The sequence below is a fragment of the Trichosurus vulpecula genome, chromosome 4 (genome assembly GCF_011100635.1).
Source record: "Trichosurus vulpecula isolate mTriVul1 chromosome 4, mTriVul1.pri, whole genome shotgun sequence".
In the NCBI taxonomy this organism is placed as follows: Eukaryota; Metazoa; Chordata; class Mammalia; order Diprotodontia; family Phalangeridae; genus Trichosurus; species Trichosurus vulpecula.
Window position 1 is genome coordinate 113,066,067 of NC_050576.1, and position 26,205 is coordinate 113,092,271.

The window sequence follows — 26,205 nt, forward strand, 5'->3', positions numbered from 1 at the left end:
GAATAAGAAAAGGTACGTTGTAACTAGGTTGTGGAAAGTTTTAAATGTCCAACAGTGGAGTTTGCATTTGACCTTAGAGACAATATGGAGTCATTAGAATATATTGAACAGGGGAGTGACATGGGTAGACCTCTGCTTTAGGTATTTTAATTTGTCAGCTACGTGGAAGCTGGATGGCAAGGGGAGAAAAAGATGATGAGGATCTGAATTAGTTCAGGTCCCATGTGAACGCAGAGGAGGGGATGGATGTGAGAGATTTTATGTAGATAGAAACAAAAAGATTTGGCAACTAATTGAATATGTAGGATGAGGGAGAGTGAGGCATTGAGGAGCACCTTGATATTGGGTACCTGGGTGACTAGAAGAATGGTGGTTCCTTGGCTAGAAATAGGGAAGTTTGGAAGAGGGATGGATTTCAGCATTTGTTTTGAATGTATTGAATTTGAGATGCCTTATAGGACACCTAATTTGAAATATCCAAAAATGCAATTGGTGATGTGGAGTCAAAGCTCAGGAGAGAGACAAGGGAATGGATCTTGGAATCATTTATGTAGAAATAGGTGATAATTGAACCCATGGAAATCAATGAAGTCACCAAGAGAGATTATATAGAGAAAAGAAGTCCAGCACAGAGCCTTGGCATACACCCATAGTTAGGAGGTATGATATTAATGATGATCCAGCAAAGGAGAATGAGAAAGAGATAGAGGAGAACTGGGAAAGAGTAGTATCAGGAAAACTCAGAAAGGAGAGAGTATTCGGGAGGAGAGGGTAGGCAGTAGCATCAGATTCTACAGAGGGCAAGAAGAATGAGGTTAAGAAAAAAAGCTATTGAATTTGCAAATTAAACCATTAGTAACTTTGGAGAAACACGTTTCAATTGAGTAATGAGGTTGGAAGGCCAGACTGTAAATGAGTGAAGTAGAGGCAATGAATGTAGACAGCTTTTTATTGGGTTTGGCTGTGCCATATACAATAACAGATATTCTATCTGTTATTCCTCATTCTTATTTTCTGGATGTGCATTCTTAGGCTTTGTCTCATGTTCAGGTCACCATTATTCATATGCTGTAGCCTGTTTACACCCTCTTTGGTTCACCATTGCTTCTTGGGTCTCTTGCAATTTTGATTTTTCTGAGATCATAGTGTTTGTGCCATGATTTTCAGCCATATGGCATTACCTGAAGGAAACTGATATTAAAAAGACTGACTTTTGGGGCATCAGTTTGCTTGGTAACATTGAAAGCACTGGGGATAGTTCCATGCTATTCTCTTTGTATTCCGTTTTGGGTTCAGCTCATTGCACAAGATACATACATACATACACACATACATACACACATACACACATATACACATATATACATATGCATACACACACATTCAGGCCCTGATGGACTAATTTAGTGGATTGCCCATCCAAACCGCATATTGCAGTCTGAGCATTTTTAACCAATTTGTTTTTAGTAAGGAGGGTTGGACTGATCTCTTTTGAATGACAATTGGTTTTATTGAGGAAGCATTGTAGCACAATCATCCCCTGTAAAGCAGAAACACTTTCCTTTCCATAGCTAGGGAATAGTTTTCTATTTGGGCTTATGAAAGATGGCTCTACATGACACTGAGAAACAGTGGAGGTGAGCATACATCTCCATTTTTATACTTCACTTGTGGTTGATGTGTAGTAGGTTGATCAGCAAAGTACGTTAGTTGGGCTCAGATTCTTCCTCTGCCCCTTGCTACCTGTTATGACATAGGGCAAGTCATTTAGCCTAGGTGGGCTACAGTTTCCTAAGTTGTAAAATGAGTGGTTTGAACTGGATGATCTTGATCTCTTGGGCTTCTTCCAGACCTAAATCTTTGATCTTACGAAATTACTTTTTAACCTGAGGCCAAATCTGCCATAGAACTCCTATATATTTTTAACATATGCATGGGAAATATGTTGTTTATGAGTAACCTTTAAAATGCATTTTATTCTACTGGGTCAAATGCTTTTAATTTTTTAAAATGCTTTTAAAAACGGAAATTGTGGGATCTTATATATCCTATATATGTGACACACACATGTTTTGTATCCATTCAGTTAGTTGAGCGATTGTGAAGATGAGGTCAGCTATAGAAAATTGTCAGTGAAAAGCTGGCTGTTCCCTGCATGTGTTTTTATGAAGAATACCTTTGATATATGCACAGAAGAACCTCATAAAAATTTTATAAAGATGAGGAAGTTAACATATAGTTTAATAGTTACTAATGTCTTATTTATTTATTTTTTAAACAAAAAGTGTTGTCTGTGGTATTTTCCATTTTTCTGAAATCTCCTTTCCCTTTTGAGATATCTTGAAAATTGATCCTTGAAACCCTTTTAAAATTGTGTCACCTCTAGCACAGATTTTGTATGTTATTTGGTCAGATCCAGCTATTTTCCCAGAGTCAGAATCGCTGACTCAACTCACACAGTTTCAGAATTGGAAGGGGACTAAAAAGCCATGGAGTCCAGCCTGTACCTTAACGGGAATCCCCTCTGCCACATATGGGAAAAGTGAGAGTGTGGCCTGCTCCTGAGTTTTGCAACAAATTAATATCCTTGGTAACAAGTCGACAAGTATTTATTAAGTACCACTCGAGGTCTGCTAGTGAAGCCTAAAACCAACTACTTTGTCTCAAGTTAGCTCACTCCACTTTTGGGAAGCTCTAATTGTTAGGAATTTTTCTTCCATCTCAACCTACCTCTTTTCATCTTCAACCTTATTTTCCTAGTGGGGTCAAGGGGGGCAGCATGGTACAGTGAAAGGAGCACTGGCTTCAAATCCTGCCTCGGATGTTGGGTCAGTCACTTAACCTTTCCCTGCCTCAGTTTCATCAACTTTAAAATGAAAGGATTTGGTTAGATGGCCTTTGAAGTACTTTCTATCTCTGGAACTGTAATCCTAGATCTAATCTCTTTGCTACATGCCAGCCCATCAGATACTTAAAGACTTCTTTTATGTTCCCCCTTTTAAGTCTTTCTGTCTCTGGGCTAAACATTACTAATTTTAAAATTTATTCTCTTATGACACATGGCCTCAAGGCTACTCACCATTCCAGGTTGTCCTGCTATAGCCAATGACTAGTTTGTCAATGTTTTCCTAAATCCTAAATCCTAAATTTCCTAAATCCCTAAATTGTGTTTTCCTAACACAATCAATTGAACACAATGCTTCATATGTGCTCTTTATACGAAGTCAGCAGAAGTATCACCTGGCTAGTTCTGGCTGCTATGCTTCTCTTAATTCAGTTGAAGATTGCTGGATTACACTGTTGACTGAGAGTCTATCAAAATTCCTATGTTCTTTCGGATGGACTGCCATCCAGTTCAGCTTCTCCTGTCTTATACAGTGAGTGCATCATGAAAACCCAGCTCTAAGACTTTTCATTCATTTTTATTAAATTTCGTCTGATCAGATTTGACCTGGCATTACCTGGTGTTCTAGCCAGTCAAGATATTTTTAGATCCTGAATCTTTCATTTGTTGTATAAGCTCTTTCCCTCATTGTTCTGTCATCAACAAATTTGTAAGCATGTCATCCATATATTGCATGAGAGAGGTGACATGGTAGAGTGGATGAGCTGCTGGACTCTTAGTCAGGAAGACATAGGAAGATGTAGGTTTGATTTCTGCTTCAGATATTTCCTCTGGGCATGTTCCTTAGCCTCTTTAAACATCTCTTCCTTTCTAAAATGGGGATAATAATACCTGTAGCATTTCACATTGTTGTTCTGAGGACCAAATGTAATAGTGAAAATAAAGCACTTTGTGAACTTTAAAGCATGACGTAATTGTAATTTATTTTCATTTTTATCTTTAGCTAAATTGTTGATAAAAATGTGAACACCATAGGGTCTTCCCCTAGTGAGCTTTCTCCCGGTTGACCAATTAGAGATCACTTTTTGAGACCTGTCAGCTAGTTCTGAACTATACCATCATCTAGCTCATATCTTTCCACCTTGTCCACAAAGTTGGGTTCATCTTCTTAAGGGCTGTCATTGATTACTCTGCCACAAATAAAACCCTGAGAGACAAAGTTTCTAGGTATTAATAATCTATTAATTAGACTCACTAATAATTAATGAGTTGATGGTCAGTGCTTTCTCTTGGCCACCAAAGATGCCAAGGGAGACTCTGAAACATTTTGAAGTGTGTACCTTCTGACAGGGAACTCTTCTGACAAATGAAACTCAATCCTGATTGGTGGGCATTTAATGAGGAGGTGGGCTAGAAATCCCAGTCCCTCTCAATCACCACATTGTTGAGGGGAGGGGAGGTCAGCTGAGAATGTGGCCTGCTCATGAGTTTTGAGCGCCTTCTAACAATTGGGTGCCCTGACCAGGTCTTTTCTCTTGTGGTTTCTCCTTCATGAAGCTGGGTAACCGTAAACTCTTAATGAAGGGGATCAAAGACAGGAGTTCTTTCACCCAGTGAGAGAACACACCTAGACTAGACTCTGTTTACCTTAAACAGAAATCATATTTCCTAGTTGGGTGGGGTCCTGCCCTGACATTCTTTAGTAGGAGAGGGCTCCTTTCTAAGTTAGCCTCTTTTTTTTTTACAGAAAAGGGACTATTACAAATTATTATTAATAATAAATAGTACAACATTAAAATTAATTTGTCTTGACTTACATAGTTCATTAGTTAGTGTAGCAATAGAGAAGGTTCTACTGTTATCACTGATGAGAGATCACTACAGAAATTTACAGATTTATGCCATTTCCCATTTATTTGCTGTTCTTCCAGTTTCATCTATAATTTGTCAATCTTCCAGTTTCATGTTCTTGAAATCATCTGATTTAGCTGTTGTTAAACTACTTTGGTTTTTGTTGTCATTCAGTCACTTTTAGTCATATCTGACTCTTGATAACCCCATTTGGGGTTTTCTTGGCAAAGATACTGGAGTGGGTTGCCATGTCCTTTTCCAGCTCATTTTACAAATGAGGAAACTGAGGCAAACAGGGTTAAGTGACTTGCCGAGGGTTAGACAGCTAGTAAACATTCGATGTCAAATTTGAACTTGGGTCTTCCTAATTCCAGGCTCAGCACTCTATCCACCGTGCCACCTAGCTGTCCCCAAACCAAGTAGCTACTTTATGCTATCTCATGAGGTAACATTGTTTACAATCTGCTCTCCTCATATTCTTATGTAATATTTTGCTAATGAGAATATTTTCTAAAACAGTGTGGCCCTTGGTTGCCAGGTCATTCTGTTTGGTAATGTAATTAAGTATTTGTGTCTAAGACAGTTTCCTCATTGGGCTGTTTGTTTTGCATGGGTTAGAGCTCTCTAAGAAATGATGGTAGAATCTCTGTCTTTGTGCATTTCTCATTTTTTCAGAGTTGGTGGTTTAATTAAGCACTGCTGCAGTCTAACAGTGCCTTCCTATCTTTATCCTTTATTTTAATTTGAAATTGATCTTGAACTTTCCTTTAACCACTTAGTGATCCAGCTGCACATAGGTAGCTACTCCCCAAATGGCAGTAAACTGTTGGTTCCTGTCTATGAATATAGTCAATTTCAATTTTTTACGGTGGTATCCAGAGCTTGCCTAGGAATCCTGACTTTCTTTTTTTTTATATTTAAATTTATTTATTTAACATATTTGGTTTTCAGCATTGATTTTCACAACAGTTTGAATTACAAATTTTCTCCCCATTTCTACCCTCCCCCCCACTCCAAGATGGCATATATTCTGGTTGCCCTGTTCCCCAGTCAGCCCTCCCCTCTATCACCCCCCTCCCCTCTTATCCTCTTTTCCCTTCCTTTCTTGTAGGGCAAGATAAATTTCTACGCCCCATTGCCTGTGTATCTTATTTTTTAGTTGCATGCAAAAACTTTTTTTTTGTTTTTGAACATCTGTTTTTAAAACTTTGAGTTCCAAATTCTCTCCCCTCTTCCCTTCCCATCCACCCTCCCTAAGAAGTCGAGCACTCCAACCTAGGCCGCGCATGTATCATTATGTATAACCCTTCCACAATACTCATGTTGTGAAAGGCTAACTACATTTTGCTCCTTCCCAACCCATCCCGCTTTATTGAATTTTCTCCCTTGACCCTGTCCCCTTTCCAAAGTGTTTGTTTTGATTACCTCCCCCCCCATCTGCCCTCCCCTCCATCATCCCCCCCCTTTTATTTTTTTTTATCTTCCTCACTCTTCTTTCCTGTGGGGTAAGATTCTCAACTGAGTATGTATGGTATTCCCCCTCAGGCCAAATCTGATGAGAGCAAGGTTCACTCATTCCCCCCTCACCTGCCCTCTCCCCTCCTCTCACAGAACTGCTTCCTCTTGCCACCTTTATGCGAGATAATCCACCCCATTCTATCTCTCCCTATCTCCCTCTCTCAGTATGTTGCTCTCTCATCCCTTAATTTCATTTTATTTCTTTTAGATATCTTCCCTTCATCTTCAACTCACCCTGTGTCTGCTCTCTCTCTTTTACATATATATATATATATATATATATGAACACACATATACATACATACATACACATGCATCCATATACACATAGATACACACATACATACACATTCACTTATATATATACATAAACATATATATATATGCATATTCCCTTCAACTACCCTAATACTGAGGTCTCATGAATCATACACATCATCTTTCCATGTAGGAATGTAAACAAAACAGTTCAACTTTAGTAAGTCCCTTGCAATTTCCGTTTGTTGATTACCTTTTCATGCTTCTCTTGATTCTTGTGTTTGAAAGTCAAATTTTCTATTCAGTTCTGGTCTTTTCACTGAGAAAGCTTGAAAGTCCTCTATTTTATTGAAAATCCATATTTTGCCTTGGAACATGATACTCAGTTTTGCTGGGTAGGTGATTCTAGGTTTTCATCCTAGCTCCATTGACCTCCGGAATATCGCATTCCAAGCCCTTCAATCTCTTAATGTAGAAGCTGCCAGATATTGGGTTATTCTGATTGTGTTTCCACAATACTCAAATTGTTTCTTTCTGGCTGCTTGCAGTATTTTCTCCTTGATCTGGGAGCTCTGGAATTTGGCAACAATATTCCTAGGAGATTTGTTTTTGGGATCTATTTGAGGAGGTGATTGATGGATTCTTTCAATTTCTATTTTGCCCTCTGGCTCTAGAATATCAGGGCAGTTCTCCTTGATAATGTCTTGAAAGATGGTATCTAGGCTCTTTTTTTGATCATGGCTTTCAGGTAGTCCAATAATTTTTAAATTCTCTCTCCTGGATCTATTTTCCAGGTCAGTGGTTTTTCCAAGGAGATATTTCACATTGTCTTCCATTTTTTCATTCCTTTGGTTTTGTTTTATAATATCCTGATTTCTCATAAAGTCACTAGCTTCCACTTGTTCCAATCTAATTTTTAAAGTAGTATTTTCTTCAGTGGTCTTTTGGACCTCCTTTTCCATTTAGCTAATTCTGCCTTTCAAGGAATTCTTCTCCTCATTGGCTTTTTGGAGCTCTTTTGCCATTTGAGTTAGTCTGTTTTTTAAGGTGTTGTTTTCTTCAGTGTATTTTTCAGTAATTTTTTGGGTCTCCTTTAGCAAGTCATTGACTTGTTTTTCATGGTTTTCTCGCATCCTTCTCATTTCTCTTCCCAATTTTTCCTCTACTTCTCTAACTTGCTTTTCCAACTCCTTTTTGAGCTCTTCCATGGCCTGGGACCAGTTCCTGTTTTTCTTGGAGGTTTCTGTTGTAGGCTCTTTGACTTTATTAATTTCTTCTGTCTGTATGTTTTGGTCTTCTTTGTCACCAAAGAAAGAATGCAAAGTCTGAGACTGAATCTGGGTGCGTTTTCGCTGCCTGGCCATATTCCCAGCCAACTAACTTGACCCTTGAGTTTTTCAGTGGGGTATGACTGCTTGTAGATTACAGAGTTCTATGTTCCACGTTTGGGGGGGAGGTGCCAGCTCTACCACACCAGCACTGCTCCTTCCCCAAGAACCCCCAACCCGAACTGGGCTTAGATCTTCAGCAGGCTGTGCACCCCTGCTCTGATCCGCCACTTAATTCCTCCCACCAGGTGGGCCTGGAGCAGGAAGTAACAGCAGCTGTAGCTGCCCCACCTCCGCTGCCCCCGGGGCTGGAAGCTGAACTGCGAACTCCTTCCACTCCTGCAGCTTTTCCCACTAACCTTCTCTGCAGTCTTTGGTGTTTGTGGGTTGAGAAGTCTTGTAACTGCCGCAGCTCACTGAATCAGGGCGCTAGGGCCCCCTCCGCCTGGCTTCTGGTCTGGATGATCCTTGCCGCTCAGTCTGGGCTCTGCTCCACTCCGTTCCCAGCTCCCAGCTCCGAGCTCCGTGTGGGATAGACCTCACCCGGAGACCATCCAGGCTGTCCTGGGCTGGAGCCCTGCTTCCCCCTGCTGTTTTGTGGGTTCTGCCGTTCTAGAATTGGTTCAGTGCCATTTTTTATAAGTTTTTGGAGGGTCTCGGTACAGAGCTCACACTATTCCCTGCTTACCAGCTGCCATCTTGGCTCCGCCCCCCACACCACCAATCCTGACTTTCTTATTGAAGAAAGTACTATGCAGAAGACTCATACCTGAATTTTCCTATGGTTTTCTATCTCCATCCTTTGTAACAATCTTTTGCAACAAGTTAGCATTTTTTGTAACAAGTTGACAAGTATTTATTAAGCACCTGTGAACTCTGTTAAGTTCTGGGGATACAAAGAAAGGTAAACTCAGTTCTTACTTTCAAGTAGTTATCTCAGTAATGGTCTTCTTGCTGGTGAGATTACCAGATGCCTAATGAAATTATTTCTTGTTGCTCAAGTCCTTGCCAGCTCCTTTATTGGCCTCTACAAGGAGAACTCACTCTTCTGGTTAGCCTAAAGCTACTTTAGAGTATCTTCTAGCTTCATTTATAACAATACTGCTAAAACCAACGCGGTTCATTTTCTCTAGTAGAATATTAACTCATTGATCATCGAAAAGTTATTCTAAATGTCAAGGCTCTGCAGATTGATTCTTTGTGAGAACCCATTTCACTATAACTTAGTTGATGCATCTTCAGGAGTTGCCTAAGGCTCAGAGAAGTGATTTTCTTATGGATTTACCAGATGTCAGAGATGGTATATCCACTCAGGGTTTCCTGACTTCCAATAATTGATTTCTGTTCAGTCTATCACAATATTCAAGGGTTCTATTTCTTGCATAATGTGTACTACTTTCTCTTCCAAGATGCTTTTTTCCCTTCTAATTCTTTCCTAAGAACTTTTATTTCATTTTTAATCTCTTGCTTTATTTATCTAGGCATTCTTGTAGCCTTTGTGGAAAATCCCTTTTTCCTTTGAGTCTCTGCTTGCAAGTTGTTACAGAGTTAGATATATGCAGTATTTCTCGATACTGGTTGGTGTTTTGGTTTATTCATCTTTTCTAGCTTCAGTTCCTTTACTAGGGGAGCTATAACTCATTGATTGGTATTAGGCTCCCTTCCCCCAGATCTTTGGGGTATATAGTTTTTGATCTTTAAGCCCCTCTCTTGAGACTTGGGGAAAGAATGTTTGCAATCTTAGGGCAGTTGGGCTTATGCTGTCCTGGTTTGGGCACTGTGGAACCTTGCTTGTAGGCATCCTGTCTTCTCTAGTAGACTGCCTCTTTTCTCATCCCCACTCTTTCATTTATCTTCAGTCTCTCCCTGTCTACTGGCTTCTTCTCAACTGCCTATAAACATGCTTGGGTCTCCCTTATCTTCAAAAAACCCCTCACCTGATCAATCTGTCCTTGCTAGTGATCATCCCATACCTCTTTTCTCTTTTGTAGTTAAACTTGAAAATGCTGTCTACAATTGATGCTTCCACTTCCTTTCCTTTCACTTTTTTCTTATATATCTGCAGTTTGACTTCCAGCTTCATCATTCAACCAAAACTGCTTCATCCAAAGTCATCAAAGATCTCTTAATTGCCAAATCTAAAGGCCTTTTGAGGCACCCATGGGGTTCAGTGGATAGAGCACTGGGCCTGGAGTCAGAAAGACCTGAGTTCATATTTGTTCTCCCAAACTTACTGACTGTGTGACCTTGGGAAAGTTGATTAACCTTTGACTGCTTCAGTTTTCTCTGCTGTGAAATAGAGATAACAGTAGCACCTACCTCCCAGAGTTATTATGAGGATTAAATGAGATAATATTTGTAAAATGCTTAGTATACAGTGCCTGGCACATAGTAGGCACTTCACAAATTTGTCCTTCCTTCCTTCCTTCCTTCCTTCCTTCCTTCCTTCCTTCCTTCCTTCCTTCCTCCCTCCCTCCCTCCCTCCCTCCCTTCCTTTCTCCTTTACTACCTTCCTCCTTCCCTCCCTCCCTCTCTCTCTTATTTCCTTCTCCATTCTTCTCTCCTCATTTGTTAGATTTTTGTCCTGGTCATACTTGCTAATGTTGGGATGTTCCCCAGGGCTCTGTCCTGGACCCTCTTTTCTTTGATTTTACCTCTGTACTATCTCATTGGTGTTCTCATCAGCTCCCATGAATTCAACGATCATGTCTATGCATGTGATTTTCTGATCTAGTGGTTTACCCCTACCCTCTCTTCTGATCTCCAATCTTGCTTCCTTAAAACTGAATTCATTATCTTTCCCCTCACGTCCTCCCCACTTCCTAACTTTCCTATGACTGCTGAAGATACCACCATCTTCTCAGTCACCTAGCTCTCAATCTAGGTTTCATCCTTGAATCTTCACTCTCTCTCACCACCATATCCAAACTCCTGTCAAGTTTTATCAATTTTACCTTCATAACATTTCTCCCATATGCCCCCTTCTCTCCTCTGATGCTACTACCACCGTGGTGCAAGCACTTATCCCCTCATGCTTGGACTATTGCAATAGCTTGTTGGTTGGTCTCCTTGCCTCAAGTCTCTTCCTGCTCCAGTCCATTCCCCCAGTCAGCTTATGAAGTAATCTTACTAAAGCATAGATCATTTCTCTGTCTATGTCATTTCTCTGTTCAGTAAACTATAGTGGTTCCATATTACTTCCACTATAAAATATGAAATCCTCTCTTTTGTTTTCAAAGCCTTTCAGAAGTTGGCCCCTTCCTACCTTTCCAATCTTCTTACAATTTACCTTCATGTTCTCAGCAGTCCAGTGATAATAGCCTATTTGCTGTTCCTCAAACAAGAAATTCAATCTCCTGACTGGTCATTTTCATTGGTTTTCCTTCATACCTGTAATTCTCTTTCCTCATGTCCATCTCCTGGTTTCCCTGGCTTCCTTCAAATTCCAGCAACAATCCTGTCTTCTATAAGAAGCCTTTTCTAATCCTCCTTAATGCTCAATGTTTGCCCTCTGCCTTCCCTAAATACACAATTTATCCTGTATATATATCTCATTCATACCTACTCTTTTTCATATTGTTTTCCCCATTAGAATGAATTCCTTTAGAGCAGTGGCTGTCTTTTGCCTTTCTCTGTATCCCTAGAGCTTGGGACAGTGCCTGGAACATAGTAGGTGCTCGATGAATGCTTATTAGCTTACTGACTGACATTGTGTTCATTGCTGTCAGCTCCTGTTTCCCATAGCTTTGATGTCCCCAACCTGGGCCTTTCTGCTTTACCCTGGGTTAGTGGTGGGGAACCTGTAGCCTTGAGGCCACATGTGGCCCTCTAGGTCCTCAAGTAGGCCCTTTGACTGAATCCAAACTTCACAGAACAAATCCCCTTAATAAAAGGATTTTTTTTCTGTAAAACCTGGACTCAATCAAAAGGCTGTACCCAAGGACCTAGAAGACCACATGTGGGCTGGAGACTGCAGGTTCTCCACCCTTGCTTGGGGCTTTCTCAGGGGAGCCCTCTGCCCTTGATTCCTCTGGATAGTCACCCTGTGGGTTACAGGTTTTCCATTTCCAGTTGCGCTGGTGCTCTCTTTGCTTGAGGGCTCCCCTTTCCCATTGCCTGTGGACTTCTGGCTGAATTTTCGTTCAAGCCTGTGATGTAAGATGTCCCTAATTACAGTTTCTCACTGAATTTCTTCATCATTATTTGTTCTGGTGTGAGCTTCAGCACTTTGCTAGAGTATTTTTATGGAAGCTGGGTGGTCTGCCTCCTAATGAGGCAGCTTTTTTGGCTGGCAGAACCTCCCTGACTGTCTGTTATTTAAAATAGCTTACCTTTACATAACACTTTATGTTTAATAGGGCCTTTTTTCTCATAGCAACCCTTTGACCTCAGTAATTCAGGTATCTTTCACAAAAGAGTGACTTCATCTGAGTTATACAAATAGTGTTAGAGTCTGGATTTGAACTCATATCTTCCAACCCCAAGCTTTTGCCACTCTGCTAAGGCAGATTTTGTGGCCTCTATTTTATTCTTAGGTCTCTGTAAATAGAAAAATATTAAGTTTTTATAATCTAGACATTTTATAATCTAGATGTCTAAGTTTTTATAATCTAGACAAACCTTACACTATATGACATTGTTGCTATGGAAATAACTGTCCCCTACAATGTTTTTTCATGTAAAAAAAATCTAGTTTTGGGGGAACCAATTAAAAAAGTTAAATTGGCTTGATTTGTGCCATCATTAAATAGAATAGAAGGCTCCTGGCAGGAGGTGACTGTTTAATCAATCAACTGGCAAATATTTACGAAACACTGTTCTGTATGGCCTTTGCTGACTTGCAGAAGACTAGGTCCAGACCCATCCTGGAGACTACTTCTTGCTGGATCTTGAATTAGAAGTTAGGGTTCTCTGAATTGGAAAGAATTAGGCCTTCCTGTTTTACTTCTAGGATGTCTATTGATTCTTTGCTGTGCCTTTAAGGATTAGGAATAAATTGAAAATTTTTCATATGAAGTGTGTAGTTTGTGTGTATCTTTAAAAAGTATTTAATAAATCAACACAGTTTCAAAGCTTGTTTCAAAGTTTCAACCCAGTTACAAAGGTCTGCTTGTGTATACCTCTGAACTGTCTCAGTTTCTCTTTTGTACATCCTTCATTCTTCTCCTGGCTCCACTTCTTACTCTTGGAACTTCTTTTTTCACCATGCTCCTGAGCAGGTACTTTCTTATTCCCCCCCGCACCCCCCCAACCTTTTAGTTTCTTTTTACATGTTGCCTTCCTCATTAGAATGTGCACCCTAGTGCTTAGCACAGTGACTGGTACATAGAAATTAATAAATGCTTATTGACTGCAAAAAAAGGGAAACACCAATAGCTCTCTTTTCAAAAAATTTAGGGAAAAACCCACCCTCTCTTCTGGCAAATACATGTTTAATAATTTGATAGTCATATTACTAAAACAACATAATTTTGATAACTATATTTTAGTATAACTGTTTCCTTTGTAATCCTATGTATTTTTTAATGCATTTAAGAAGAAAAAAGAGGAAAAAGCATTTATTGAGCACTTACTATGCCAAGCACCTTACAATTATCTCATTTGACCCTCACAACAATCCTGGGATGTAGGTGCTATTATTATCTCGAGAATTTATTTGGTTTGTCTGGGGTCACATAATAGTGTCTAAGGCAGGATTTGAACTCTCCTTGACTCCAGCCCTAGTGCTGTATCCACTCTGCCACCTTGCTGCTTCTAGGCATTAAAGAACATGATTCTGAAAAGGAATCCATAGGTTTCACCAGACTGTTAAAGGAGTACATGACACAAAAAAGTTCACTTTTTTTAGATAGAAAATGTCACTCCTTGGACTTGGGAGTATGCTAGTAAATGTTTAACAACTGGCTTGCAGGAAAACCCCACGACACACTTTTGATGCATTATTAACATTTGTGAATTAATCTGCATTATTAACATTTTCTCCATCACTCCCTTAAGTCTAGACAACCAGCAAAACAATATACCAAGCCCTCATTTGTAGCATTTGCCAACTTCCAAAGTGTAAATGCTCACACTGGAAATTTAACAATTGGTTTTTATGAGCTGGTTCAGTGGCTCCAGCACACCCTCACTTGTACTGGCTGATCTCTAATGCTCTCTAAATTCTCTGATCTTGTAGGGGGAAATGGAGATAAACTCTGGGAAGAGAAGCTCCTTGAGGGCAGAGGTTTTTATTTTCACAAAATATTTTATTATGGTTTTGTTTTTAGACAAGGGGTTTCTAAGAGTTGGTGTCCTGCTGTCACCAAGAACCTGTTTTTGAAGGCCTGTGTAGCCCAGGTGTCTGCGATTCACAGTTTGATATATTGATATAGTCCCATCCTTGAGAAATAAGCTGGTTCAAGAGTATACACGGGAGGTTACATTCTGTACCTCCCTGTGGAAGTGTCTTCTGATCCCCACCCCCTACCTTCCTTGGAAGAATAAGGGCTTCGCCCCAGTACATGACAGACTATGCCCTGGGGTAATCCTACCAGAGCCAATTTGGCTTGCTGTTAACCTTTGCTCCTGGAGGGAAGCAATAATGGGAGTAATCCAAATGTAAATTCTGCTTGGCTTTGGAATGTGCCTTTGCTCTCTCCTTTAGGTATGGGTGTGTCTCATGTTCTCTGGATTCATAAAGCTTCAAACAAAGAAGCCAACTGACTCAGGTGCTGGAATGGAGTTGAACTTTATCATCTTAACAGCCTCTTTCCATCACCTGGTCTAATTCTATTCCATGCTAGGTATTTATTTATTCATTCATTCATTGTGGAGAAGGGCCTTACCTTCCTCATCACCACCATCAGCAGCTTCTGACCAACTCCCACCAACAGGCATTTGGGCACAAGAGACTTGGGAGTGGCAACACCACCCAGATCTGTGGTCTTGCTTCTAGCACAGCCCTCACAAGCACTATCCAGGGAAGCCTCCTGTGAAGGGGGAGGCCAATCCCATTAATAGCCAACTAACTGCTACCCCTTAGGGAAGACAAACAATCCTAGGTACCCTGAGGGAGAGAGAAGAGGCAGTATGTTCTAGGCAGTTAAGACCACCATCACTACCACCACTGTCACCACTTTGATCCCCTCGTTCCTTCAGACCCTGATGGAGCTAGCGTGGGACCCTGAACCCAGGAACCTTGAGAATATCAAGACTTCCAGCCCAGACTATGCAGTCATCATCCTGGGAAGTAATCCCTTTGGGGATGCAGTCTGGGAATAGCTCCTGTAGGTCCTACAGGCATGGCCACACAAGACCCAGAAAAGAAAATTCTGGTCACCAGCCTTGGCATTGTCAAGGTTTTAGCAGTAAAATGATATTTAGAAAGCTAATCACCATCTGCTTTGTCACTGAACCCTAAGAACCATGGGACCTTTTCATCTGACTGTAGCTGAAATCTTCCATATGGGTTGTGTCCCTCATTAGAAAGTGAACTCTTTGAGAGGAAGAACTGTCTCCCTTCTCTATTTACATCCCCAATACTTAGTACAGTGCGTTGTATGTAGTAAATGCTTAATAACTGCTCTTTTCATTCATTCAATAAATATTTATTGACTATCTAGAGGTATAATGCACTATGAAAGGTATGGTCAGTCAATAAGAATTTATTAAGCATTTAATGTGTGCCAGGTAAGCCCTGGGAATACAAAGAAAGGCAAAGATGTGATCTCTGTCATCAACAGAAGAGACGATGTCCAAATAGCTCTGTCATCAACAGAAGAGACGATGTCCAAATAGCTATGTGCATTTAAGCTATATACTGTATAAATGGAAGGTTATCTCAAAGGAGAGGGACTAGAAACAGGAGGAAGGGGAAGGGATTGTGGGGAGAGGGATGGTGGGAAAAGTCTTCAGCAGAGTTGAGGCTTGAAGGAAGATGAAGAAGCCAGGAGTCAGAGCTGAGGAGGGAGTGCATTCCATACTTAGGGGACAGTCAGGGAGAGTTCACAGAATTGGTAGATGGAGTATTGAATATGAGAAACATGAAATCAATAAACCCCATGTTCTTCCTTAAGGAAGATTGCATTCTTATAGGAGAGACAATACATATTTAAAATAACTTTCACCAGACAGTATGTAAATAAATGCAGTGCTATAAGAGTTGAGAGGAGAGAGAATTTCCAACTGGAGTGATTGGAAGAGGCTTTATAGAGGAAGTGACATTTGGGATGGGCCTTGAAGATAAAATCTCAACAGGTTGAGATAGGCATAATTAAGGTTATTTCAGGTGAAGAGAGTGATACAAATAATGGTGAGTAAGTCCAAGGTATATTGGGGAACTGGGAAATTTTCCAGCTTGGGTGGGTAAGCTAGGTGGGTATAATGGGAGATGAAAGTTGACAGGTTGGTTAAGTACTGGATTGTAGAGGTTCTTAAATGCTAGCTTTAGACTTTAAGAAGCAATTTGTTATCCAGTCATTTTCAGTTATGTCTGACTCTTTGCTACTCCATTTGGGGTTTTCCTGGCAAAGATATTGGAGTGGTTTGCCATTTTCTTCTCCAGCTCATTTTACAGATAAAGAAACTAAAGCAAATGGGGTTAAGTGACTTGCCAAGGGTCACACAGCTAGTAAGTGTCTGAGGCCAGATTTGAACTCAGGTCTTCCTGATTCCAGGCCCGGTGGTCTGTCCATTGCACCACCTAGCTTCCCTGAATTAAGAAGCAATAGGGAACCATTTAAGGCAGTTGATGAAGGAAATGCCATGATGTTTTATTAAGATTAGTTAGGTAGTCATGTTTTAGAGGAAGGACGTAGGGGAGAACGTCACAGTGGAAAGACCTGAATGTGGAGTCTGATTCTATTACTATCTGTATAATCTTGTACAAGCTACTTATGTACAGTGAGCCTCAGTTTCCTCATCTGTAAAATAAGATTGGGCCAAGCTGACCTTTAAGGTCTGATCCTTAATTCTATGATCTAGTATTACCTGCTACAATGATGCCAATCACTCCTGGGAGCTGAGCTGCCTTCCATCTCTGAATGGCTATTTTGTTGTTCATACTTTTTCCCAGATTAGGGAAAACAAAGTAAGTAGTTGAGTATTTTAGTGTAAAAACCCAGTGGGTGCCATTATATATTGGGGGGTAATGATAAAGAGGATGATGAATTGTTTCAGTGTCAAATTTTATGCCTCGTGTCAGTAAGAGCCTGGAAGCCAGATCTGTCTTAGTTTTACAAGTATGAGCATTTGTGGGTCAAACTTTACTACCTCCTACTCTCTGTTGCAAATTTGCCTGGGAGACCTGCCAGAGTACAAGTCTATGGGCGTCTTTTGGAGGTCTTCTAGACCAGCATATCTCTGTATAAGAATCCTCTCTACAACATACCTGAAGAGTGGTCATCCCGCCTTTGCCTAAAGTCCTACAATGAGAGGGTTCCCACACACTGCCTTCTGAGGCAGATTGATTCCAATTTTGGATAGCTCTGATTGTTAGGAAATTCTTCCTTCTATCAAGTGTAATTTTGCCTCTTTGAAATTTTTGCTCTCATTACCCTGCTTCTGCCTTCTGGGTCCAAGCAAAACAATTCAATCCCTCTTGCACATCACCACCCCACAAAGACTTGAAGAGAGTGGTATGGCACTCTCCCCCCTTTTCTTCTCTAGATTAATTGTTCCCAGATACTTCAATTGATTTTTGTGTGGTGAATTTAGTTTGTGGTACATGTACGAATGGGAAGCACTTTCTTCACCATTTGGCATCTGATTTTCTTTAAATGAAGTTGATTTTGAAATAAATCACAGGCTACACCTTAGAAATGAAAGTGCTCTCACACACACAAGGCTTAGGTGTCCTAGTTAGATTTGTTACATATAACTAAGGCCCCAGGGGCTGGAAATGCAGAGTGCTACACAGGCCTTTCTGGGAAGTGTATGTCTTGCTTTGGTGTATAGATTTGATCAGTTTGTGGGAAGCAGTAGCCGACTAAATGGTTTCTCACATTACCTATATATACGTAGGAAAAAAAATCCTATCCTTGACATGTGTCAGTAATATTTCAGCCATTTTCTATGCATTCCTTGGATTCTAGGCCAGAAGTTGGTGGTGGGGAACAGTCTTTTCTGTTGCCTCTGTTCTCAGATCTGTGCTTTGAGATCTTTGAGCATAATACTTAAGAAGAAGAGAGAGAAAAGACATGGGCAGGGTCTGACTCACCCTCATTGCTGATTTTTCAAATTTGTTTTGCACTGCACAGAGATGGGGGTCTGCTCTCCTGGTCTAGGCTGAGATCTGTGAGACATTTTTTGAGAGCTCAGAGGCACACTTTTTCATAGAAATGGCCATTGTTTATTTATTGTTGTTATTATTATTTATTAACTTGTGTCAACATTAGGTGTATTTGAGAACAAAGGAGTTCTCCAGTTCTCCCTTTCCACAAGAAAGATCTCTGTTTTTGTCTCTCTGAGCACACTCCTCAGATAAATAAATGGCTATGTAGCTAAAGCTCCCTGAGATTTGTGGATATGAATGTAATAGCTCTCTGGAATTTGGGGTCCTCTTCCCTGTAGCTGGGAGGAGTGGTCTGGACTCTTGGAAGGTTTTTAGTTAATATGCATCTTCTAGATCATGCTATTTTGATAGAAATAGCTAGATGGGACTTGGATTGATCCAGAAAGGAGAAAAAAAAAGAAAATAAAGGAGGAGGAGGAGGAGGAGGAGGAAGGGGAAGAGAAGGGGGTAAGGAAGAGGAGAAAAAAAAGCACTGGGCTCTGGTTTTCTGGTTTGCCTTAGCTGAATAGGGGTAGCAGCTGCAAAAATGGCAGAAAAGCAGCTGGGAGCAGAGCCAAGGCCCTGGAGCACAGTGGGAAATGCTAGAGTTATACAGACTGTTCTGATCGATAGTGACTACTTACCTGTGAGAATAGGTTACCTCCCTCATCCTGATTTTTGATGAAGGGGAGGTATGGGACTGCTGGGGGAAGGGGCGATGTGCTCAGAGAGACAAAAATGGAGCCCTTCCTTGTTGAGAGGGGGAACTGGAGAACTCACTTTGTTCTCCTTAGATATACCTAATGCTAACACAAAATTAATGAACAATAACAACAGCAATAAAGGTGCCATTACATTTGTTTATGAATTTAATTTCTGACTTAACTCTCAATTACCCAGAGCCAGTTTCCAGATTCAAAATTAGACCTGGGGTCTGTGAGTAGATATCAAGAGGGTATGTGAACTTGGGTTGGCAAAAACAAAACTTAAGTCTTTATTCTCACTAACCTCTAACTGAAATCTAATACTTTCTTCTCTTATGAGTGTAGGTACTGAATCATAGTTTTAACAAGACCTGTGACTTTATCATCAATAGATATCACAGATATTTTTATATCACATTACAGTTGGAAATTGATTGGAAGTCCAACACCACATGAGTCTTTTCTTCTCAAAGGCCACCCCACAGCTTCATGTTCTTATTCAAGTTAATCAATAGTAGTCTCCACACTGCTGTCTTTAAAAATACTTTAACTTGACTGTATTTTAAATGTGTTGTTTTATTATTTAATGTTAATAAAAACACATTACTATATCACAAATTGATTTTTAAATATTTTGATAATTGTATCTCAATATAATTAGTTTGTTTCATAATACCATGTGTTTTGTTTCATGCATTTAAACACATTATTCTGGGAAGGGGCCCACAGGCTTCACAAGCCTGACCAAGGGGTCTATGACACATACATAAAAACCTTAATAATTCCTGCTCCAAAGCATACTCCATCTATAACAACAACAAGAACGTACTTAAAAGTTTGCAAAGTAGTTTACAAATACTATCTCATTTGATCTACACAACAATCCAGGGAGGTAGGTGTTATTATTATCCCCATTTTACAAATGAGGAAACTGAGGTAGGCAGTGGTTTCTCTCTTCTCTCCTCCTCCCCTCCCAGCCTCCTAGGCCAGGCTCACACAGCTACTAAAGCAGAGACTGGATCTGAACTCAGGTTTTCCTGATTACAGCTCCCATACTCTGTCCACTACACCACCTAGCTTTATTCCTGTGGGTACTTTTACATGCACTCAAGGTTTTTGTTCAGTACTCCCTATATTGGGGCATTGTACTGAACCAGCAGACAAGTGCAGGGAGCTAGAATGGTTCACCGGGGCATATGATATCACCTGAATGCCCTTCATCATCCTGCCTTCCATCTTGGGAATGCCCTCCATATTACTAATGACCTTCCTAAAATGTGGTGCTCCCAACTGATCCTAATACTTCAGAATCTGGTAAGTATCAAGGCCTCTTCAGTTTTTAAGGATGAAGGTTGAAGAGGGGTCCCAATGGAAGTTGGGTGAAAATGTACTTGTTTAGCAGAGTCTTTGGCATCCGAATCAGTCAGATTTCAGATAAGTGGAAGGAGTGGCTATTCCATGCTACAGGGAGCTCTGAAGTGCTGTAGAAATGGAAATCATTATTACCAGTGATCTGACCAATATTTGACTGATCCATACTCCTGACACCAGGGTAATACTGCCTTTTGGTAAAATGGGAGTCTTAGGAGCTGTGAGATGAATGTTTCTCTTACATATTTATTCTTTTAAAATATATTTTTATTTCATTAAATATTTCCTAATTACATTTTAAAAGATTTTTAACATTCATTTTTAAAACATTTTGATTTCGGAATTCTCTCCCTCTTTTCCGCTCCTCCCCCACTCCTTGAGAAGGCGAACAATTTGATATCTATTAGATATATGAAGTCATGCAAAACTTATTTCAACATTAGAAAACAGATGCAGTCTCCATCCCCAAGAAAAATAAAGTGAAAAAATGCTTCAGTTTGTTTTCAGAGTTTATCAGTTCTCTTTCTGGAGGTAGAAAATATTTTTCATCATGGGTCCTTTGGAATTTTCTTGCATCATTGTCTTGCTCAGAGTCTTTTACAATTGATCATCTTTACAATATTCCTGTTACTGTGTGCAGTGTTCTCCTGTGTCTTCTCATTTTACTTTGAATCAATTCATATAAATCTTCTCAGGTTTTTCCTGAAACCATCCTACTCATCATTTCTTACAGTACAATAGAATTCCACCACAGTCATATACCACAACTTGTTCAGCCATTCCCCAGCTGATGGGCATTCCTTCAATTTAGGTCTGATCCTTAATTCTATGATCCAGTCTCAAATTACCTGCTAGAATGATGTCATCACTCCTAGCAACTGATCTGCCATCTGTCTCTGAATGGCTGTGTTTGTGTTCCATACTTTTTCTTAAATTAAGGGAAACTAAGTAGTTGAGTATTTTAGTTTAAAAGGCTCCCCACCCCCTTTTAAAAAAATCTCTTTGGAATACAGACCTAGTAGTGGTATTACTGAGTCAAAGGGTATGCACAGTTTTATAGCCCTTATATTTACTATCTACTTGTGTATGTGCAAGTTCACTGTTGTTTATATCCCCAGTGCCTGGTACAATGCCTGTCACATTATAGATATTTAACAAATTACTGTTGCTTGATATATCCTGATCAGAGCAGAGTTCGGTGGGACTATCCTTTCCCTTGCCCTGGATACTATGACTCTATTGTGAATATAGTATTGAGATTGTAGTAGCCTTGTGGCTTGACTCGTGTTGAGCTTGGAGTCCACAAAAATTCCTGGAACTGTTTCAGGTGAACTTTTGTCTAGCTAAGCCTCCCCTATATTGTGCCACTTAAGTTACTTTTTGAACCCAGGTAAGAATTTATGCTTAGGTATGCATGCATGTGCACATACACATCCAACATAGAACAGATTCTGTTTGCCCAAGGCAATCTGAGCCATCCCCCTTTTAGCCAGAGATGTGATTAATGGATGCTATTCTTTTTGCCAGAACATGAAAAGGAACTGGACCAAGAGTTTGAATTGGAGACAGATGATTTATTTGGAGGATTAAAGAAGGTAAGAGATGTATGGATGGTTGTAAGTCTCTTTGTCCTTCTGGTTTGAATATTTTGCATCTCCTTTGTTTTCCATGTTATTATTAGTGTATTGTTCAACAGCTATAATGAAAAATTCCTTTTGTTGCATGAGAGAGTCAAGTCAACAAGAATTTGTTAAGCATCTACTATGTGCCAGACACTATGCTAAATGCTGAGCATATAAAGTAAGGCAAAACAAAACAAAACAAAGCAAAACTATCCTTACTCTCAAGGAGCTCACGGTCTAATGGGGAAGACAACATACAAATAACTATGTAGAGGATAATATAAGGGATGCAGATATACACAGGATAAATTGGGAATAACCCCAGAAAGAAGGCACTAAGAATTTGGGGGAATCAGGAGAGGCTTCCTCTAGAAGGTGAGATTTTAGTTGTGACTTGAAGGAAGCCAGAGAAGGCAGAAGGCTGAGATGAGGAGAGAGAGAGAGTTCCAGGAATGGAGGGACAATGAGAGAAAATATCTGGAGTTGAGAGATGGAGTGTCCTGTGTGAGGAACAGTGAGGAGGACAGTGATAGTAAATTACAGAATACATGGAGGGGAATAAGGTGCAAGAAGATGGAAAGGTAGAAAGAGAGAAAAGCTCCTTTAGTATATTTTCAGTATTCCTTGTCAGCCCACTTTTTGTTACCTTTGGGTAGGGAGTCATGTCTATGGAGTGTCTTTGGTCTCCTGCTGTTTTGCTACACAATGGCCCCAACTGGTCCCGCCCACCAAGTATTAGTGAATATCTGCCTATTGTAAAATACATACAGTTCTGTTAAAATTTCTCATTTCTTGTGTGCTTCATCATGTGAGGGTAACCCATGATCCTTCAAGACTGTGCTAGTGAGTTCTAAATTCTTATGGATCTACCAGTCTGGAAAAGTGTCAAATATGGGGCCAGCAGTGGATTATATGTCTGGATTTTACACATTGGAAGCATTGTCAACCCTTTGACCTCTCCCTCTGGTGAGCTAGTTCTTCCTAGAACCTCTATAATAACAAAGAAGCCCAGGCCCAGGCCAATGTCTTCATCCCTCTGCAGGCTGCAGTCTTGATTCTCCCAGGCTTTCTTGACTCTCTCTCTACAATGTTATTCTCCTTTCTTCCTCCCACCTCCTTTTTCAGTTCCCTTTTTATGTTGTCTTCTCCCATTAGAATATAAGTTCCAAGGACTGTCTTTATTTCTGATTATATGTGTATTCCCAGCATTTAACACAGTGCCTGGCATATAGGCATACAGTACACTTAATAAGCGCTTCTTTGGATAAGAACTTACCATATGATAAAAACTGCATGGAAAATTAGAAAGCAATTTGGCAGAAACTAGGCATGGACCAACATTGTACACCATATACCAAGATGAGGTCAAAATGGATAATTGATCTAGACATAAAGGGTAATATCATAAGTAAATTAGAGGAGCATGGAAAAATATACCTCTTAGATCTATAGATAAGGGAAGAGTTTATGACCAAAAGAGAGGATCATGGGAAGTAAAATAGGTAATTTCAATTACATGAAATTAAGAAGCTTTTGTACAAACAAAACAAATGTAGCCAAAATTAGAAGCAAAACAGGAAACTGGGAAAAAATTTTACAGCAAGTTTCCCTGATAAAGGTCTCATTTCCCAAATATATAGGAAACCAAGCCAAATTTATAAAAATAAGCACCATTCGCCAGTTGATAAATAGTCAAAAGCTATGAACAGGCAGTTTTCAGAAGAAGAAATCAGAGTTATCAGTAGTCACATGAAAAAAAATGCTCCAAATCACTACTGATTAGAGAAATGCATATTAAAACAACTCAGAGATATCACCTCACACCTGTTAGATTGGCATGATAGAAAAGGAAAATGACAAATTCTAGAGGAGATATGGAAAAATTGGGACTCTAATATATTGTTAGAGTTCTCCATTCTGGAGAATATTTGCAAACTACACCCAAAGGGCTATAAAATCGTACATACCTTTTGACCCAGCAATACCATTACTAGGTCTGTATCTCAAAGAGATCAAAGAAAAGGGAAAATAGACCTATTTGTACAAAATATTTATAGCAGCTCTTTTTGTGGTGGGAAAAGAACTGGAAATTGAGGTGATGCTCATAAATTAGGGAATGGCTGAACAAGTTATGGTATATGATTGTGCAGGATGGTTTCAGAAAGATCTGGGAGGACTTATATGAATTCATGCAAAATGAAGTGAGCAGAACCAGGAGAACACAGTAACAACAATATTGTAAGGATGCTCAACTGTGAAAGACTTAGCTACTCTGATCAAGACAGTGATCCAAGACAGTTTCAAAGGACCCATGATTAAAAATGCTATCCATGGAGAGGATTCTAGGAAGATGGTAGAGTAGGTCAGAAAATTCCAAACTCTCCATATTTAAATTCCAAGCTCTCCATATTTTCCTCCGAAACAAGTCAAAATAACACCTCAAAGTGAATGTAGAGTGGTAAAAATAAACAAGAGTTGGGGGAGAATGGTAGTCCTTTCAGGACAACGACAGAAGAACAGAAGAAAAAGCCCAGGACTGAGGTTTGGTCCTTGTGTAGTCTAAATACCTCCAGACTAGTTCTGTTGAAACAGCAAATGGTGAGCCCTGGGGCTAGCTGGGTTGGGAGGAAGCTTCAGCCCTAGCCACAGGAATTTTCATCTCTTGGACAGTGTGGGGCCTCTGGTTTCTGAGCAGGGGAAGACTGAGGGAACCTCTGCTGATAATGGATGCCAGACCTAGCTATGCTGCTGAGATGCCAAACTAGCGCATGCCTGGTGAGTGCAGAAGCAGTGGTATGAGGACTCCGATGGCTGTGGACACTCACAGGAGGTTCCAGGCCAGAGGAGAGAATGGAAGGAGGCTCTGAGGCCAGAGGCACCATCCTCCATCCCCCAGGACTAGAGGTGATTATAAGATATTGTGATAAATTAAAAAAAATATCAGGCAAAGGAGAAAGAACTCAAAACATAGAAAGTTACTGTGGGAATAGAGAAGATCAGGAGTTTGTCTTCAGCAGAGGATACTGAAGCAAAAGAAAGCCTCTCCTACCCCAAAGAGTAATTTCAAATGGTCACCTCCCCAAAAAGAATTCATAGAAGAACTTAAAAAAGACTTTAAAAATCAAATGAGAGAGATTGAGGAAACAATTTAAAAAATAAGAATAATCCAAGAAAAACAAGAACATTATGAAAAGAAAGTTAACCAACAGGAAAAGGAGGTCCAGAATCCTAAGGAAGAAAACAACTCCTTAAAAATTAGAATTGGGCAAGGGGAAGCCAGTGAAGTTACAAGAGGCCAAGAAATAATAAAACAAAATATAAAGAATGAAAAAAATAGAAGAGAATGTGTAACATCTCGTAAGAAAAACAACTAATCTGGAGAACAGATCAAAAAGAGAAAACATAAGAATAATCAGACTACCTGAAAGCTATGATAAAAAAAAAGAATCTTGCTACAATAATACAAGAAATAATTAAAGAAAAGTGTTAGAACAAGATGGGGAAGTAGAAATAGGAAGAATATACCAATCACCACCTAAAAGAGATCCTCCAAGGAAAACCTGCAGGAATATTATACCTAAATTCTAAAACCCCCAGCTCAAGGAGCAAATATCATGAGAAACAACAACAAAAAATTCAAATATGGCAGAGTCACAATTAGAATTGCACATGACCTAACAGTGGGTACATTAAAAGACCACAGGTCTTGTAGCAGTATATATTGAAGAGCAAAAACCTGGGGTTGTGGCCAAAAATATGCCCAGCAAAGTTAAGCATAATACTGAATGAAAAAAAATGGGTATTCAATGAATTCAGGATTTTATGGCAAAAAGATCTGAATTTAATAGAACACTTGACATACAAGATCCAGAAGAAATATAAGGTAAACATCAAAGACTAATTACAAGGGACTCAATAAGGATAGACTGTTTACTTTTTATACGAGAAAATGTAAACTGTATGTCTAAGATTGTAATTAGTAATGGGATAGTTTGAAAGAAAGATTGGGGTAAACCTGAATATGATGTGATTCTAAAAAGTTGTACCATCTAGGAAAAGAGAAAAGAGCAATTATACAAATAAGGTATGAGAGGAAGAACTGACATAGAGGAATTAGGGGAGGAGGGCTGGTAGCTCTGGAACTCTGGAACATCAGAAATGAAAGAGGGAACAATACAGATGTATCTAGAAGGGTATAAAAGTATTCTAAATTTAGGGGCAGCGGGGTGGCACAGTGAGTAGAGTACTGGCCCTGGAGTCAGGAGGACCTGAGTTCAAATCTGGCCTCAGACACTTGACATACTTACTAGCTGTGTGACCTTGGACAAGTCACTTAACCCCAATTGTCTTGTCTTTCCCTCCAAAAACAAACAAACAAACAAAAAGTATTCTAAATTTAGAAAGAAATAAAAGGGGATTTCAGAGGGAACCCCACTGGTTGAAGGACTAGGGTAAG

The 26,205-nt window shown here is 39.8% G+C and overlaps 1 protein-coding gene across 1 annotated transcript in view; it reads left to right on the forward strand.

Moving 5' to 3' along the window:
- HHAT (hedgehog acyltransferase) overlaps positions 1 to 26,205 on the forward strand; it is a 551,233-nt gene that overhangs the window by 27,974 nt on the left and 497,054 nt on the right. Inside the window, exon 3 of the mRNA XM_036756444.1 lies at positions 21,655 to 21,722. Within this exon, the coding sequence (XP_036612339.1) occupies positions 21,655 to 21,722 (68 nt within the window). The remainder of the gene's footprint in view (positions 1 to 21,654; positions 21,723 to 26,205) is intronic.